This window comes from Wyeomyia smithii, chromosome 2, assembly GCF_029784165.1.
Source record: "Wyeomyia smithii strain HCP4-BCI-WySm-NY-G18 chromosome 2, ASM2978416v1, whole genome shotgun sequence".
In the NCBI taxonomy this organism is placed as follows: domain Eukaryota; kingdom Metazoa; phylum Arthropoda; class Insecta; order Diptera; family Culicidae; genus Wyeomyia; species Wyeomyia smithii.
The window spans coordinates 57,645,049-57,663,511 of record NC_073695.1 but is presented as its reverse complement, the minus strand read 5'-3'; the positions used below and the strand labels follow the sequence as shown (position 1 = coordinate 57,663,511).

At 38.8% G+C, this 18,463-nt stretch overlaps 1 protein-coding gene across 6 annotated transcripts in view; it reads left to right on the top strand.

Annotated features, from left to right (window-relative positions):
* The window catches only part of LOC129723184 (voltage-dependent calcium channel subunit alpha-2/delta-3), a 32,928-nt gene that overhangs the window by 4,591 nt on the left and 9,874 nt on the right, over nt 1–18,463 (top strand). For 2 of the 6 annotated variants that reach the window (XM_055677224.1, XM_055677223.1), the window contains exons 4-15: nt 4,222–4,489; nt 4,559–5,400; nt 5,460–5,600; nt 5,664–5,747; nt 6,097–6,153; nt 7,070–7,150; nt 7,212–7,286; nt 7,350–7,454; nt 7,516–7,587; nt 7,649–7,851; nt 15,267–15,415; nt 15,948–15,989. In XM_055677224.1, the coding sequence (XP_055533199.1) occupies nt 4,222–4,489; nt 4,559–5,400; nt 5,460–5,600; nt 5,664–5,747; nt 6,097–6,153; nt 7,070–7,150; nt 7,212–7,286; nt 7,350–7,454; nt 7,516–7,587; nt 7,649–7,851; nt 15,267–15,415; nt 15,948–15,989 (2,119 nt within the window). The remainder of the gene's footprint in view (nt 1–4,221; nt 4,490–4,558; nt 5,401–5,459; nt 5,601–5,663; nt 5,748–6,096; nt 6,154–7,069; nt 7,151–7,211; nt 7,287–7,349; nt 7,455–7,515; nt 7,588–7,648; nt 7,852–15,266; nt 15,416–15,947; nt 15,990–18,463) is intronic. The other 4 variants (XM_055677227.1, XM_055677225.1, XM_055677226.1 and 1 more) reach the window with 3 other exon arrangements.

Here is an 18,463-nt window from a genome sequence, read left to right as displayed (position 1 = left end):
TGGGCCTTCCATAACCCTATGTCTCGCCGAGGGACCATCGTGTCAGCTCTGTTTAGAGTCCCACGCAGACACCAGGGCGTTGATCAGCCGCTCCTGATATGGAGATCAGACGCTGTTTTGAGCCGCACCATCTTGGTGAACGTGCACTTGGGTTGACGAAGCATTTCCTCTGCCGCCGAAGTATGGTTTACGCGAAAATGTTTTGAGCCGTACCATCTTGGAGAACGTGCGCTCGGGTTGACGAAGCATTTCCTCTGCGGCTGAAATATGGTTCACGCGAAAATGATCGCGTTGCATCTTTTCACCTAGATATTATCGGATGACAACATTGGCCAGGCAACACCAACCGGTTGTGTCCATGTTTCGACTGGCAGTCCAATGTAATCATATGACTCGTGGAGGTGTGAGATAGGAACTGGTGAGGGCTGGAGCTGGGTTTGACGCTCCTTCCGGGTAGTCAACTCACCTTTTGAAGCCCTGCTGTAGTATTGCATGACAATTAATTGTACGGATAAGAGTTTAGCTGTAGTTCGTCGCTGCTCAAGCATTTCAAGTCCCAGTAGCCAACATTGAGCTTCATATGAGGACAAGTGAGGTTATTCCAGAGAAGCATGCGGAGAAATTTGTCCTGGACAGATTCGATTCTAGCGATCCAGTTTACTTGAGACGGGCACCAGACTACCGAACAAGACTCGAGGATACAGTAGAGCGATCGACGACAGTAAGGATCTAGGAACTCAGTAGTTATCTTAAAAATAAATCCCAGCAACGAATGGTTAGCCTTCGAGATCATTTCAGTGTGAACGTGTGTGATTAAAGTGTGAACGAAATGTGAGCGCGTAATGAAGGTTAACACCAAGATCGCGGATGTGAGCTACTCGTTAGAATGTATGATGCAGAGCTGGTAGCAGGCCTCTTTTTAGAGACTTGGTCTCTATTTTAAAGCTAGTCTCTAAAAAGTCTCTTTTTTCAACGAAAGGTCTCTAAAGTCTCTTTTATCTTCTAAAATGGTCTCTTTTTCACCTAAAAGTCTCTTTTTTGATTTCTCGTTCAAATTATCAGACGATGTTGGAAGGAGTATCTGTTATGCTACAGGAAATGATTTCACAAATAAGGACACCCGACACAATTCAAGAAAATATCCAGAAAAAGATAAATTCTTTTATCCCAAGCTCTTTTTTCGAAGTTACCGAAAAAGTAGTCGCCAGTGTGCTAGAAGTACGTTGCTTTCATGTGATGCAGAAGCAAATCCTAGGTACATTCCGTTTTGGAATTTGACCTTGCGTTTTTATTTGACACAGATTTCACAGCCCACCGTTATATTGTACAGGACAATTGCGGGGTTAGCAATACGACACTAAATGTTTCTCTTCCGAACTGGATTCGAACCTACGACGATTGGCTTTTAGACCAGCAACGTACCTCGAGACCAGCTGGGTGCCTTTTGTGATGCAAATCCGGAAACTAAACATTCAAACAATTTGGAAATGCAGTAGTAATCTTGCGACCAAAGTAATAATTTACAGGGTGGCCACTCTCTCTAGCTTCATTTGTTGAACCATTTCTGAAAAAACATCAACTTGAAAATCTGTGAGCCAATTGATCCTCTCTGTTATGAAAAACCTGGTTGTTGGTTTCAACCAAAATAGACAGCTGCTTAGTAGCTAGACCTGCGAAATCTAACTTAATTAGCCGGATAAGCATATTTTGCTGTTTCTTAACAGCTGTAAGCATCGGCAGGGATTAGGGGAACTAAGCACTTTTAAAAATATTTGTCTAAACTTTAACTGAGCTTTTTGGTTATAGAAAAAAGGTTTACCTTGCAGTTTTGAAACTCGTCAATAATTTTCATTTGTTTACCTACGACTCATTTTAACTTGCCTTTTAAGGTGAAGCAGGTTCAAGCACTAAATTTTGAAGTGTTAAATATTCGTTCATGCCTCTGTTACTTCAAACTTTCGATTGGGTTGAGTTGGCTTACCCAATTGTGCAGCATATACTAAAGGCACAGACAAACAGCCGTGCAACAAATTTTCGTAAAAACAGCTTTTGTTTTTTACTGCCTAATAAACAAAACTTCAAAGCAATCGTTATTTTTCAGGACAAAGAAATCGTCATCGAGTGACTCGTCTGTTTGTCTGTGCCAAAACTGAGGCAAAAAATTTATATCGAGGAGGCCCTGCTCTTGCAGAACGACACAAGTGAGAGTCTATTTTACATAGTGCCACAATAATCTCGGTGGGTGTACGGGTATTTATTGCCTCCTGCTTCTATTGAACGTGTAGGAATCGTTCTAACATAAATTCAGACCATGATGAATTCTATATGACAATAACCAATTCTGATGTAGAAATATTGGATTCAAATCCTCGTTTTAAGTTACCCCAGGGGCGAAAATGTAAGAGACAAGCTAATATGATATAAATTCTTGCCGAAATAGAGACTTACTGTGTCTTTTTTTAAATTATTACACAAAATATTCGATTTATAACCAGTTTTGCGATAAAAATATATGAAACAAAACTTTCTCCAACCAATTCAATCTTCTTGTGAAACTGCTTGCACTTAATTGAATCGAAAAAATCATATACATTACCTACTTTATAACTTGAAAGTCGAGGGTCAGAATTTTTCCATAACAGAAGCATTGGAAGCTCAACGGCAAGTTAATAACAACAAAAAAAGTGTAAGAAACAGGAAAGCGCCATAAGGCGAGGATTGCGAACGATTTGGAGATAAAAAGAGTGAAAATTGTGCAGGACTCTATGTAGAAATTTGTCTGAATATAGTTTTCTAACACTGTTTCTTCCTTATTTTCAAAAATTAAACAACGGGAAAATTCAAGAGATATTGATGAGAAAACCAGGAAAAAGCGAGAAATCAAAAATTGATTTTGAGTGGTCACCCTGTTATACGTTTGTATTGCCTTTTTAATACAATCATTTCACATCCTAAAATTTACAATACTTTTTCATAAGTCAATAGATTTTTTTTTGCTTCCAAGTTCGAATTTCCTCTTTATAAATTTTCTTTATGGTCACTTTTTGGTCTCTTTTCGGGTTCTTTTTGGTCTCTTTTTTCAGTCATTTGGTCTCTAAAGTTCCTATTTTTGAGTCACTCAGTCGCTACCAGCTCTGTGATTGTGTACTGTGTAATCTAAATTAATGTCAAAAGATTCCTCGTGCTCCATGATCAAATGTTGTAGTTTCAGACAGTCGAATAAAGCTATGATTATCGCAAATATTTTCACATCATCTGCGTAAAGTAAGCGACACCCAGGTGGCAGTAAATTCGAGAGTTTGTTGACGAAAAGCGTGAATAGAAGGGGACCGAAATTGTTGCCTTGTGGAACGCCGGAGAGCTCGGTAAAATATTCCGACTCTTCCTAGCCAAATTTCACGCAAAGATCTCGGTACGTCATACATTTTATGAGATCACCAGAAATCCCGAGTTTCTCGGCCCTAGTCAGCAGTATTCCGTGATCGACTCGATCGAAAGCAGCATTCAGGTCTGTGTAAACAATGTTTGCTTGTTTCCCGTCTCCCAGACGGTTCAAGCAAAATCAATGAGAAGAATTGAGTCAAATTCGTTGCTTCTTCTTCTTTTGGGAAAGAAGCCATGCTAATCCATGAAAATGTATTGAGAACTACAGACAAACAACGCTTCATTAACGATGGTTTCGAACACCTTCGAACAAGCACAAAGTGACGTGATTTCGCGATAGTTTTCAATGTTTCGTTTGCCTCCTTTTATATGTACTGGAAACATTACCGATTTCCTCCACATCTTTGGAAAAACTTTCTGCTGAAGGGGAAATTCCAATATAATCGAATAAGCGCAGCCATGAATTTTTTGAGAATGCAAGAGCGAATCCCGTCAGGCAGAAGACGTATATTTCAATTTCTCGATTGCTTTTTCAACGAGATGATGTCACATGAAAGATATTGTACTGAATAAAATCACCCGGAGTGTTTTCGATAGCAGATTTTACCTGTGCAAAAAAAAGGAATGAGATTTTGACGCTTTAAGTTGTATTCTTGAATTTCCCAGCCTATGAGTATAATCTCGGTCTCGAAAAGACCCATATTCGATATTATTTGACAATGGTCTGTTTTTCACAAGTGCTACGCTCCTGGTACTACTTTGGTTGTCTATTATTCGATAGTATTTGTTTTGCATTATATCTCGAAACACAAATCTATTTTTCAATCTATTTTACAGCGCATCATGGACACCGCTGAAAACACGGCCATCTCCTTCGGTGAGGACAAGGTGAATCAGAGTTTTCAGTACTACAATGCAAAGGAGATGATAGAACCGGGTGAAATTATCACCACACCGATCCCTATGATAGATGAAGATCCAGCCGACATCACCACTCCCATTCCACCGAAGGAGATCGTACTGACCAAGAAGAAACATTTCTTCAACGAAGCGGTCAATACTTCAGTCAGCTCCGTGCACGTGCCCACCAATGTGTACGACAGAGGTAAGTCGATTCCAAGTGCCTGAAGCCATCATTTGTTGAACAAACATTATTTTCGATTACCTCTTACAGCCGATGAGGTAATCAAAGCGATCAAGTGGTCCGAAGCGTTGGACTCGATCTTCTACAACAACTACATTGGAGATCCAACCCTCACGTGGCAATACTTCTGCAGCTCAGAGGGCTTTCTGCGGCAATTTCCGGCGACAAAGTGGGAGGAAGATCCAGTCGATCTGTACGACTGTCGGCTGCGTTCGTGGTATATAGAGGCGGCCAACAGTCCGAAAGATGTCATTATCCTAGTAGACAGCTCCGGTTCCATGACCGGCCAGAGGAAAGATATCGCTAAACATGTGGTGTCCAACATCTTGGACACTTTGGGCCCGAACGATTACGTGAACATTTTCACGTTCTCCGAAGAAGTGACCGAAGTTGTTGGATGCTTCCGCGAAACCCTGGTCCAAGCAAACATGGGTAATATCCGAGAGCTGAAGCTAGGAATGGATAACATCGAGACGACTGAGATCGCAAACGTGTCGGCTGCGTTAACCAGGGCTTTCGAGCTGCTGGAAACGTTCCGGGAGAGTCGTAATGGGGCTCGCTGCAACCAGGCCATCATGCTGGTGTCAGACGGTGTGCCATACAGCTTTGACGAAATTTTTGAACAATTCAACTGGAAAGAGCTTCCGTTCATTCCGGTACGAATATTCACCTATCTGATCGGTCGTGAGGTGGCCGACGTCAAAGAGATCAAAGAGATGGCGTGCAAAAACCAGGGCTATTACGTACATCTCAGTACACTAGCCGAGGTACGGGAAGAAGTTCTAAACTACATACCGGTAATAGCGAGGCCATTGGTGCTGAATAAACGCGAGCACCCAGTGGTGTGGTCGGAAGTGTACGCTGATGTAGAGGTAATCTATAGTGCATGATGTATAGCTAATTCTATCAAACTAATGAGTTTTGTTTACAGGATCCAAAAATGACGGATTGGCTGTGGGAAATCAAGGAGCGAGCCGAGCAGAAAGAGCGATTCATAGATTATCGGAAAAATCGTGTAATATTCTTCTCCCCGGAAGAACAGCATCGACGAATGATAATGAAGCAGCGAATGGTACTGACTACACATTAGATAGGATCAGAAAGGATTCGTTGAAGATTATTTCTTTTATTTCAGAATCAAGATCCATATTCTAACAACCAAAAATACAACTTTATGACGACAGTTTCGATGCCTGTTTTCGACCGTCGAGAAAACGCTGTAAGTATCCAAAAACCAGCCAAAAACAGTCTATATTCTGTAGGTATGTTCAAACAATCAGGTAAATGTGAATCCATACTATACTTCCATATCTGCTGACTTTTACTCATCTGAGCAGGGCGATAATCATCACCTTTCCACACAGCAAAGCTGTGTGCTCATCAAACTATGATTTCATGCTTGTTTCTCTTTTTTTCGACACTTATGTTTGCACAAAAAAATATTTCCAACAACACCTGTAAACTTTACCTTCATCAACTTGAATCGCATACCACCCGTTCTACTACAACTACTGTTACTTCTACAAATACTATGCGCGCGTGTACGCAAATAACCCCAATAAATAAAGAACATCACCGAAGACATCCTTGTCAATGAGGCGTACTGGGTTACGATTACACGTGAGGTACTTCAATTTGGAGGATTCGTAGCTACTAGTTCAGTATACAGTACGATTTGAGCCAGTGACTAGGGCGCCAGTTTGTTCTGTTTGATAGGAAACCAATATTTAACCACCTAGCGAAGTTGTATTTAGCGTAACTCCATACAGATAAATCGATTTTTTGCAGATAGTATAAATACCGGAAAGGTGCTTTCCAGTTAACTAACGAGAACATAGTGAATCGATACCTTAGTGTTGGTTATTTTATGCGTGTGTGCGTTACTGTTACAAGGAATTGAATTTACGTATACTTGTCTTAGGAAGAGTGTGCCAAAGTTTGGCTAGCTAGCTGGTTACTGCTAAAGAGTGTGTTCTTTATCATATCTTTAATCGAATAGTGCTCTAGTAGACTATTAACTTCCAACATTCATCGGTTTCAATAGTGGTATTCAACTGTAGGTACTGATTAAACCCCAAAAAAGTGTGTATCGGTTTTTGACTAGGATCCATAGGTGTATAGACAGTAAATTACATGATTTTTCTCGTTGATACATACATAAAATTTAGAGTAGTGGTAGTTACTCATCTTTTTATTCAAATTTGACATTATAAAATGTCTGAATCGGCTATACGTTGTTGTTATGATGTGACTTCTGAAATATATACGCACCTCTTGTTCCCATCCCTGATATCAAACAGGGCAGAGTTTTACCTGATTACTTTTCATTAGTTTGCCTGCTATTCCATTTTGAAAGTTCTTCCCCTTATCATGTTTTATATGCATAGCAAAATTAGATGCTAGATCAAATATTTTACTCCACTCTATTTTGTCATAAAAGTTATTGAACCATCTTTCTCGTAGACGGTAGCAAGTAAAGTTCAACGCCACATAAATATTCGTTTCCAAAACTTATAAGTCTAACTAAACTTTTCCATGCAGACCAAAGTGGCAAACCTTCTCGGAGTGGCGGGAGCCGATGTACCTATTGCGGAGATCAAAAAGTATCTCAAGCCTCATTTGGTAAGTGTAAGAGCAATTTTTGTAACCTCTCGCTTAGCCCTGACTTCCTTCCCTCGAACAGCTCGGAGTCAACGGATACGCCTTTATCGTTACGAATAACGGCTTTATTCTAACGCATCCCGATTTCCGTCCAGTTGTGAGTATAATTAGTTTGCTGAATTAAAGTTGAGGTTTTGAAAACTTTTACTTGAAATCGTAGTTCCAAGATATTTTGAAACCAGCCTACAATACGGTCGATATGATAGAGGTAGAGTTGACCGATGACGACCGTGGACCACGAGACTTTAATCCTGCCTTATTGCATGTGAGTAGCCCGTCGTAATAAAAATCATACAAATGATCTTACCACTAAATTATTCTCACAGATACGTGAATCTATAATAAATCAGTCTACCGGAGCTAAATGGGTCCACGTGAAGTATCATTTCGATGAAATGGTGAGTTCAACCGATCTCAGTACAAGTATTCTTCTCGATAAACATTTTGCTTTTGTTGTAGAAACGCGTTTCACGCACACGGCGCCAGTACTACTGGACGCCTATTAAAAATACACCATTTACGCTGGTGGTGACCTATCCGGAAACACACGGAGTCAATCGTCTCCAAATACGAACGGAGGACGAAATCCACCGTATTCATGCAAAAGGCAATAATGTCGTCAATTTCTTCGGTGGCATCAACTGGAAGATTCATCCGGATTGGTAAGTGTTAAGAGGACATGTTTGTAAGCGACAGCTTAACTTTTTATTTACTTACTTATATCAAAGGTAACAATAGGGAATCGGTTCATTCGTTTTTCTAATGTGAAAATTCTTAATTTGATTCGGAAATTTTCCATTCACAGACTTCAAAATTTTATGAATGGCAAGATTTTGGGAAGTTAGGATTAAGGCATTTTAGAATTTTACGATACAATCATGTTCATTTTTCGCATTTTCGTAAAATTACATACATCGCCTACCTAATAAACTTAAGATATTTGGGTTTCAGGATTTTAGATATTTTAAGGTTAGCATTTTCAGATAATAAAATTCCACCCTTCTAGGACTTCGGAATTAAAGGATTTTTAAATTTTTGGATATAAAAACCCAAGAGTTTTGGAGTTTTGGGTTGTGAGAATTTTTGGATTCAAGGTTTTTGAGAATTGTAGCTTTGAGGATTAAGGAAATATTGGGGGGACTTTAGGATATCAGGATTAGGGGTTCACAGGATTTGTGGAAATTCAAGAATTCAGAGACTTGAGGATTAAACAACTCTGGAATTTATGGATTTCGGGGTTTATTAGATTATTAGATTACACAGTGCAACAAAAAATAACTCTTTTTCTGCCTTTTTTTCCTGTATGGACTTCCTCACTGCGACCAGAATCGTTGATCTATTGTGAGATATGCCCGGGTGTCTGCTGTATCCCGCACTTCTATTAAAGGAAGGGTAACTGGTGGGGAGCCTGAGAATAAACCCATGCTTGAAGTCCCTTTTTGACATCGAATGGCCTGATTCTACTAAGATTCGAACCCACGAGCATTCGCTTGACAAAGCGGACTCTGTAACCTTGCGGCTACGCAGCTCCCCCTTTTTCTGCCTTGGTTTCTATATATATTTTTTTGGGTATTTTGATCCAAAACTACATTTCCCCGAGATTGAACATATTTCAACTTAAAGGGCAACAATGGCGCCATTTTGAATTTTTGAGAAATCGGAAATTCTCGATGTTTTTTCGACGCCATTTTGTTTTAAGACCAAATATCAAAATTCTAAGCATTGTAAATGTTCGCTTATCACCCAGCTTTCACTGGGCCGATTTACCCGGAACATTCACCTGGGTAGTCCATCGCGGTGGCTACCGGGACAGTCTACGGGAAGTAGGTTTTTTTTCATCATCTGGGAAGTAGGATTGTCCGGTGATATTTAACCACCGTCGCTGAGGGGGTTTCGCCAAAGTAGCCCTGCTCACCCCCTCAGCTGAAAGCCAAGGACCCGCCATTTCTACGTGTCAGCGAGGAGAGCGGAAGGTCAGGTTTTTATTTCGTTTTTTTTATTTATTTATTTTCTTGTAATTATTTATTCTATTACTTGTAATTATTTTATTTGTTATTTGAATCAAACACCACCCAATCTAACCCCTTTTGGAAAAGTACCCGAGTGCGACGGTCTCAAAACAAAATGGCGTCGAAAAAACATCGAAAATTTCCGATTTCTCAAAAATTCAAATTGACGCCATTGTTGCCCACCTTACCTTACCAATCAAACGAGAGCCGTGGTGGCTCGTGCTGTATCAAGAATTTGTCGCCATGTTGCTCGGTTTTGGGCTGTGTTTCGCCAGTTCCCCAGGCGTCTCATCACCCGCAAGTCTCCTTCGATCTGGTCGAGCCATCGTGCACGCTGCGTCCCTCTATTTCTGGTGCCGGCAGGGTTGCTGAATAGAAGTGATTTCACAGGGTTGCCGTCCGGCATCCTTACGACATGACCGGCCCACCGCAACCTATTAACTTTCACCAGGTGTGCAATGGGATTCTCTCCAAGCAGCGCGTGCAGTTCGTGGTTCATGCGCCGTCGCCATTCTCCGTCGTCCGTCTGTACTCCACCGTAGATAGTCCGTAGCACCTTCCGTTCAAAAACTCCAAGAGCGTTAAGGTCCTCTGCGAGAAGCGTAGTTGTCTCGATCCCGTATTATCAGGGTTTTGCACAGCGTCAACTTCGTGCGTCGTCGCACTCGATTCGATCGAAGTGTCTTCCGGAGTGAAAAGTAGGCACGATTTCCTGCCTGGATGCGTCTCTGGATCTCTTTGCTAGTGTTATTGTCGGCGGTCACCAGTGACCCCAAATACACGAACTCATCGACCACCTCAAGCTCATCAACGTCTACAGAGACTTGAGTTGGGAGGCTGATGTTGTTCTCCTTGGAGCCTCTCGCCCGCATGTATTTTGTTTTCGACGTATTTATCCGCAGTCCGATCCGTCCAGCTTCGGCTTTCAGTCGGGCGTAAGTTTCCTCCGCCGTCGCAAAGTTACGTGATATGATGTCGAAGTCATCCGCGAAGCCCAGAAGCTGAACAGATCTTGTGAAAATTGTGCCCCTTGTGTCGATGCCCGCCCTCCGAATCACACCCTCAAGGGCGATGTTAAACAGCAAACAGGAAAGTCCATCACCTTGTCTCAACCCTCTGCGCGATTCAAAGGGACTCGAGAGTATCCTAGAAACACGCACGTAGCACATCACTTGCGCCATAGTGGCTCTGATCAATCGATTCAGTTTATCCGGAAATCCGTTGTCGTGCATGATCTGCCATAGCTGTTCTCGATCGACCAGCTCCTCATGCTCACGATCCTCTTGCTGGCGCTTCTTTCGTCTGAGAATCGTGGTCATGTCGTTCCGTGCCCGTTTGTAATTGGCCTTGTTCTCTCTCGTTGACCTGCCCAGGTATATCGCCCAGGTCCGGTTCTTCTCATTCACCGCTGCCTCGCACTCCCCGTCATACCAGTCGTTTCTGCCACTCGGTGCTTCCACTCCTAGTGTCGCCGTTGCGGTATTCACGATAGCTGTGCGAATGCTGCACCAGCCGTCTTCGAGAGGCAATGCGGCCAGCCCCTCCGCTGTGGGTAGCACCGCTTCAAGCTGTTGCGCGTATTCCTCCGCAGCCTGGGAGTTCCGGAGCTGCTTAATGTGGTATACGGTCGACAGTTTTGAGCGCAATGATACCGCAACTACCCGATCAGAAAGAAAAAACAAAAATGTAACAGAAGTTGTTATTTTGTAATGGGAAAAACCTTACAGGCTGTGTTTTCTATTTGGTCCCGTTAGGTATTAAAATAACAGAAATTATAACAGAAATGATTCTACTAGTATCAAACATATATCAAAATTTGTTACTAATGTATCAGCTATCTAACAAAACAAGATAGTTTATAGAACAGTATACCCGATCAGAAGGGCATAACTAAAATGTTACAAAATTCTATCAACAGCAGATACAAGTAACATATTTTGATGCGATTTAGTATTTTCCCATATGCTTTTGGTAACAAAATTGAATCTGGATGAGTTATAATAACAAATCCTGAAACGAAGTTGTACTGAAGCAAGTTTAACAAATTTTTCGTCTTCATCAAAAGCTGTTATTTCTAACAACGGTTAATATTATACTGTTCTATAAACTATCTTGTTTTGTTAGATAGCTGATACATTAGTAACAAATTTTGATATATGTTTGATACTAGTAGAATCATTTCTGTTATAATTTCTGTTATTTTAACACCTAACGGGACCAAATAGAAAACACAGCCTGTAAGGTTTTTCCCATTACAAAATAACAACTTCTGTTACATTTTTGTTTTTTCTTTCTGATCGGGTAATATTAACCGTTGTTAGAAATAACAGCTTTTGATGAAGACGAAAAATTTGTTAAACTTGCTTCAGTACAACTTCGTTTCAGGATTTGTTATTATAACTCATCCAGATTCAATTTTGTTACCAAAAGCATATGGGAAAATACTAAATCGCATCAAAATATGTTACTTGTATCTGCTGTTGATAGAATTTTGTAACATTTTAGTTATGCCCTTCTGATCGGGTAGGTAGTGGTCCGAGCCAATATCCGCACCGCGATAGGTACGTACGTTTGTAATGTCAGAGAAGAACCGGCCGTCGATGAGAACATAGTCAATTTGATTTGCTATACGTTGGTCAGGTGATCTCCAGGTGGTTTTGTGGATGTCCTTACGGGGAAAGAAGGTACTTTGGACTGCCAGTCCTCGGGAAGCTGCAAAGTTGACGCATCTCTGGCCGTATGAATGATACAGCAACTGTTTTTGGGCTATAAATTGCTTCAAAAATGTTTGTAGTAAGTTTTGAAACCAATGAAACCAATGCAAAAATTGTCCAAAATGGGCATAAGGAAAGTTTAAAAATACTAATAGGTGATAAGAAATAGGTTTTCAAGCAATTCACAGTCTTGCATCAATTAAAAAAATTTTTTTTTGGTTGTTAAAATTTTCTCTAAATGGGCATAAGGAAGGTTTAAAAATACTGATAGGTGATGGGAAATAGGTTTTCGCGCAACTGTGAGTAACCACCAAGAGTCCTGCACCAATTAAAAAAAAATTTTTTGCTTGTTGAAAATTGTCCTAAATGGGCATAAGAATGGTTTAAAAATACTGAAAGGTGATGGGAAATAGGTTTTCACGCATCTTTGAGTGACCTCTTGTAACAATTGAAAAAAATATTGTTCTTTGCTTCTGAAAATATTTCTTAATGGGCATAAGAAAGGTTTAAAAATACTGATAACATTCTTGCATAAATAAAAAATTATTTTTTGCTTCGATATAACGTAACGAAAATAAAAATAAAGTTGCCTGATATCGAGGTATGACTGTATTGTAAAAAGCAACGGCCCTAAATTACTACCTTGAGGTACACCATCTAAGTTGACGAACGAAGTTTTGATGCACGCTCCCAATTTAACACGAAATTATCAGTCACACAGGTTGCGTAAAACAAGTAGGTATGCGTAAATTCCAACAAATTTGTGGTAACCGAACGTCCAGGCATAAAACCATGCTGGTCTGTAGAAATAATACACTTCGTTCCAGCTAGAAGACTTCGATTTATAATAAATTTCGATGCAGAGAGATTCCTGATATTACTTTTATTTCCAATTTCAAACACCAGAACCAGAAATGGTTGTTCTCAGACTTTCGGGAATTTATGCTGTTAGAATCTAAACACATAAAAATGCAGCTCTGTCTGCCTGTCTGTCTGATCCATATATACTTGAAAACTACTGAAATTTTGTAAAAAGGTGACTGAGATAGTTCGAGGTCCCTCCCTATGCTGTAAGAGAGGGATCCCATACAAATGAAACACAAATTTCTGCACATCTCGAGAACTAATCAAGTAAATTGAACCAAAATTAGGATGTAAAAGTTTTTGAAGGCAAACAATATTTTCATGGTGTGTCAAACCACTCCTTCCTCTTCTAAAAGGGAGCTGTCCAATACAAATAAAACAGAAATTTTGTACAACTCGAGAATCAAACAAGCAGATACAACCAAATTTGGCATGTGAATGTTTTTGGGGGTACGGGTTTTGACGCCCCTCTCTATATTCTGTAAGGGAGGAGTCATTCATACAAATGATACACAAATTTCTGCATATCTCGAGAAATAATTAAATAAATGGGAGCAAGAAAAATTTTCATGGTGGTTTGACACCCCTCCCTTTTCTGGAAGTGAGGACTCCCATACAAATGAAACACAAATTTCTTCACAACTCAAGATCAAGTAAATGGAACCAAATTTGGCATGTGGAGACGAATTCCGGTTTTTGGGAAACAACGGAAAATAACCGAATACTACTCAATATGTATATTTCTGTAATCGTGATGATGCACAGAAGCCAAGAATTGACCCTGGACACCAGTTCGAAGGTGGCCACTTTCGGTTTCTGTGAAACAGTCAAAAATCTCTGAATACTACCCAATATGGGTATTTCCACAATCGAGGTGATGTACAGAAACCAAAAGGCGAAGTTGTTATTCCGATAAAACAAACCATTTCAAATGAGAAACAACTTTGATCGTATCCTATATCCGATTCGTCATGCCTTTGCAGAGTATAAACAAATCGCAAGGAATCAAACAATTGGGAATGTTCAAAATTATTTAAATAAAGATAAAAATGGGTGGGACGAAGTTTGCCGGGTCAGCTAGTAAACTATTAAAAATAAGCAGAGTGGGGAAACTAATGCAGCAATACATCGACGGAACACAACGGCTGGAATTCTTTCAGGTCCAGGGGAAAAAGAATTTTCTATCTTATTGGCCGCAGTAGTAATCATCTATTGCGTGATCTCTACCCATAACCGGATTTAGGGGGCTTCAGGAGGGCTAGGGCCCCGGACCCTCACACTTCTTTGCAAAATAACGCATTTTTTGTCCTTTTCCAGACTCTAATAGATTTTCAGAGGCGAAAAATCTCTGGGATTACGCCTTCCATTACATGAGGAAGTAAAAACGGTTCGTTTGTCAACGAGTCGTTAATTAAGGTCCTGGGCAAAGTTGCCTCCCCGTGTGTCGGTGATTGGCATAACACTAATGAGACTAGTCCGATAGAAAATAAACAAAAAAAAAGCCTCGGATTAAATGGTTTAAGGATTTGAGCATTTAAGGATTTATGGATTCAAAGGTGAATTAAAGGATTTTAGTATTTTAAGAATTTAAGGAGCTAACGCTTTCAGGACTATTTTAAAAATTATAAGATTAGCATATTGAAGAATTAAAGAACAAACGCAATTGAAGGTTTGAAAATTCAATGATATGAAAATATTAGGATTTAAAAATTTAGGGGAAGAACAGAGAGAGATAATATTAAAGGATTTTACAATTTGTGAATTTGGGAAATTTAGAATTCCAGGATTTAAGGTTCAAATATTTAGGAATTTAGGCATTTAGAGAACTAAAGGGGCTCTGCAACCTTAAAATTAAGGATTTCTAGATTTTTGTGGTTTCAGAGTTACAGAAGTCATTGATTTCAAGATTGTAGAATTATATCTAATAAAAACATTCATAGAATTTAAAGGTAATGGTGTTTCAAAATGTTAAAGTTTCAGAATTTCATTGAATTCCAGATTTAATAGGAACTGTGAATATAAGGGTTTTATGATTTCGGGGTGATCAGCAACTTGTATTTTTGGGAATTTTACGAATTCTGAATTTTATGATTCTTCAATGTTTTGATTTTTCATTTTCAATTCATTTGCTTTTTTATTTTAAATTTCAAGAATCCTATGGTTTTGGGATATAAAAGTTAATCATTTTATATAGGGTATTGGCTCTATTATCATCGAGTGTGTCCTATTATCGTCAAGGGGGAAATGATGTCCTGAAGCGTTCATTTCTTGCATGATGGTTCTTGATATTAAAGAGCATCTTCCTGCAAAAGATTAGTTAGGTCGATAATAGAACAAACCTGACAAAAATGGAGCCGAGACCCTATCTTTGATTATCAGGGTTTTGAGATTTGAGGATTTCAGGATATTCAAGCATCATGATTGTAATATATTTTTGCTAATCAAATTCTACTGTTATATTAAAACACTTAAACGCCTGTCCATTTCCAGGGTCTATTGCAAATATCTAAACGAACACGCGAACGAATCATTTGCCACTCCGGAACTGGAGCTCAAGCATTTCCTAGAGCGCATGAAACAGGGCGGTTGGAAATGGCCGGCCCTTCGCACTCCGCCACCCCCGGAGCATGCGATGTTCTGTAAGTTTTTGCCACTGTACCACGATGTCTGTCTTTATCTTTGTCTAAGTGTTACAATATGCGGAAAAATAACAGTATAATTCGGCAGTGCGAATTAGGTTTCTTAAGCGCGTTTCTCTTTTTTTTTTAAGTAACTGTAATTTCGAGTTCATTTTCTTCATGTTTCGCGTTAGACCATCATCGAGCTAAACCATACTCTCATCGCTCCTCATTATGATTGCGATAATCATCTATTCTAGGACAATCATGATACCACTCGATGTCTTCAGCAAGAACAACACCTATTGCCAGCAGATCATCTGAAGCGTAGATTTTGTTAATTAACCAACTGTTTTCTTTTTTCTTCTTCTTTTCGATTAATTTCAATGTGTCTGATAAACATCCAACTGAAATCTCACATGTTGTCGAAATTATTCGCGCTTCTTCCGCCCAAACCGACAATCTAATGCGCGCAAATCATCAAATGACAAATGATCAAAACCTCTGCGCCAAACCAAACATATGAATCAAACAAAAAATTGCAAATCCGCAGCTAACATTTCAACCAGAATACATGAAAAGGACTACTATTACTGTGAGTAAAATTTTCCACCTGAAAGAAATGTTTATAACCAAAAAAATGCCAATCCGTTAACTAGTCAGTATCAAACGAGTCGAAGGTTCTTCTGTTTTGATATTTTTTGAGCACTTTTCTATCTAGTGACCAAAATATTATGCACTTGCCAAAAATCAATTGAATTAGTCTACCATGTCCACCCGATATAACTTGCACAGATTGAACTCAGGTCGATTTCGATTAAGTCGTTTTTCAGAATTCGGACTCGCACTGGGTCAAGCTAGATTTCGTCGCTTTCGACCTGTTCTATAATAATAAACTGCACGTTTTGACCGCACCAGACTGTTTCTCTTAGTTCAAGCGACTCTGTTCCGTTGGTTTTGTTTAGTTTCAGTCCAACGAGTGACTATTGAAAGTTTGTGTTACTTCCGATTCCAGATAGTTGTCGTTTTCGTTCCCTAGTTTCACCTTAGAACCTCGGTTGTTGCGTTTGGCGTTCTGTAATCTTTTTTTTTTTGTTTTCTCTGTTGTTTAGGACACCAATTGAAAGATTAGGAAATTTACCGGTCTTCTTTCAGTTCCACCAGTTCCGTACAAACAGCAATATTTACTTACATTCATTAATATATTTCTCTTTGTACAGTTTTGCAAAGAAATTTTCACTTGCACAGAATTTACGAAAATCGTTCATTTGTTAGCTGAGGAGTTGCATTTGCAGGAATAAGTATACTGGTACATTAACAACAACTGCATAAAACACATCAGATAATAATATTCAACATCAGATACAACAGCGCATCTACACATTAAAAATAACACCCCTGTTTCTTTTTTGTTTTCTCCATGTATTAACTAAGTAGTACTTAAATACAAATTCGATAAGGTAGAAGAATGACCAAAAAAGATATAATTCATTTTTTCTTTTATTTCATGAAACAATAATTGAATAGTATAACTAATAAGAAAACATGAAAATGTGTTATTTAAAACTAACATTTGACATCTTGAATTTCAAAATGGCCTAGATCCAAAAATATTTAGGTACACTAATAAAATCATAATAGGTCTCTAAACAATCAGAGCATCGAAAAGTAATGGATTAAATTTTTATTATTTATTTTTAACCGATAAAAAAAATATATAGAGTGAAGTATAAATTTGAAATTATCTATCACGTAAAGTCAAAATTCGATGGTTCGTTTGTGTTACACTGATTAGCTCATGTAAGTTGCAACATATCAATGTTTCAGTTTTTTTTGTAATTCTTATAAAAATGATCAAGTAAACAAAATTATAAATTTGGTTTTAACTTCATGTTCGAATGATCTATTGTATTGTCAGAAAAAGCAGCATGAAAAATATTAGGAATATTTATTTACACGATGAAAACAATCAAATTTAAAATGAAACTTTTTTACATTACAACGAAAAATTAGCTAACTATGGAGTACCTGGCAAATGAACTAGCCTCATGAAGTGATGATCGATGCTTAATTCTTTCATTACTTGAAGTGATAAGCAAGGATGAAAATTATCACTCGCGTTCGTTTTTTTCGCAAGCCGATAACTAATTTAATGAACACATTTCTGAACAACTTTGTATGACGAATTTGAAGTCCTCAAGTAGTACTACAACATTGTCGAAGAAAGTAATGCTCGTACTTAAACACCAGAGCTGTGAGAGGACATTCTGGCAAATTATCGCGATAATGATCACGATCGCGATAATTATCGCGATAATTTTCTTAAATCTGCTCTCACGGCTCCGGTGTTTGAGTACGAGCAATACTCTCATCGACAAAGTTGTAGTACTACTTGAGGACTTCAAGTTCGTTATACAAAGTTAATCAAAATTGTGCATATCAAATAAGCTATCGGCTTGCGAAAAAAATGAGCGTGAGTGATAATTTTCATCCTTGGTGATAAGTGTAATATCACATACCTTATCGCAACAATGTCCCTCACGGACACCACTCAATATACAGAAAACACACAACAGTACACCTCTAACACACTCGATCATCTTATTCACTGCAGTGTGTAAACTCTTCTTCTGATGTTCATGCATTACAATCACCACCCCTATTGTCACCATAGAATAATGTATGAGTATTTCAAAAATAAAACTATATGCATGAATCTAGCTCCTGATCATCATCTCGAAGCACTAGATGTGTATTTTCTTTCTTCTCTACAGTTTACCACGCAGCGTTCATTGAACTCCACTAGCTTTCGATGTTCATTATCAACGTCCATGTATCTGTAATTCACCGATTTGCACTAGCTTTAGTTGTATTATTATTATTTGGTGATAACTAATCGCTTAGAAAAACATTGTTTCAATTCACGAAATTCGATCAGATGTTTTTAATTTTCTTATTATTATACGAACTAACATAAAAGTATGGCTACATCTATCATCTAACTGACATAAAAGTATGGCTTCCAATATTTTCATAGGGGTTTAAAAAAAACAAGTATAAGTCTGATTA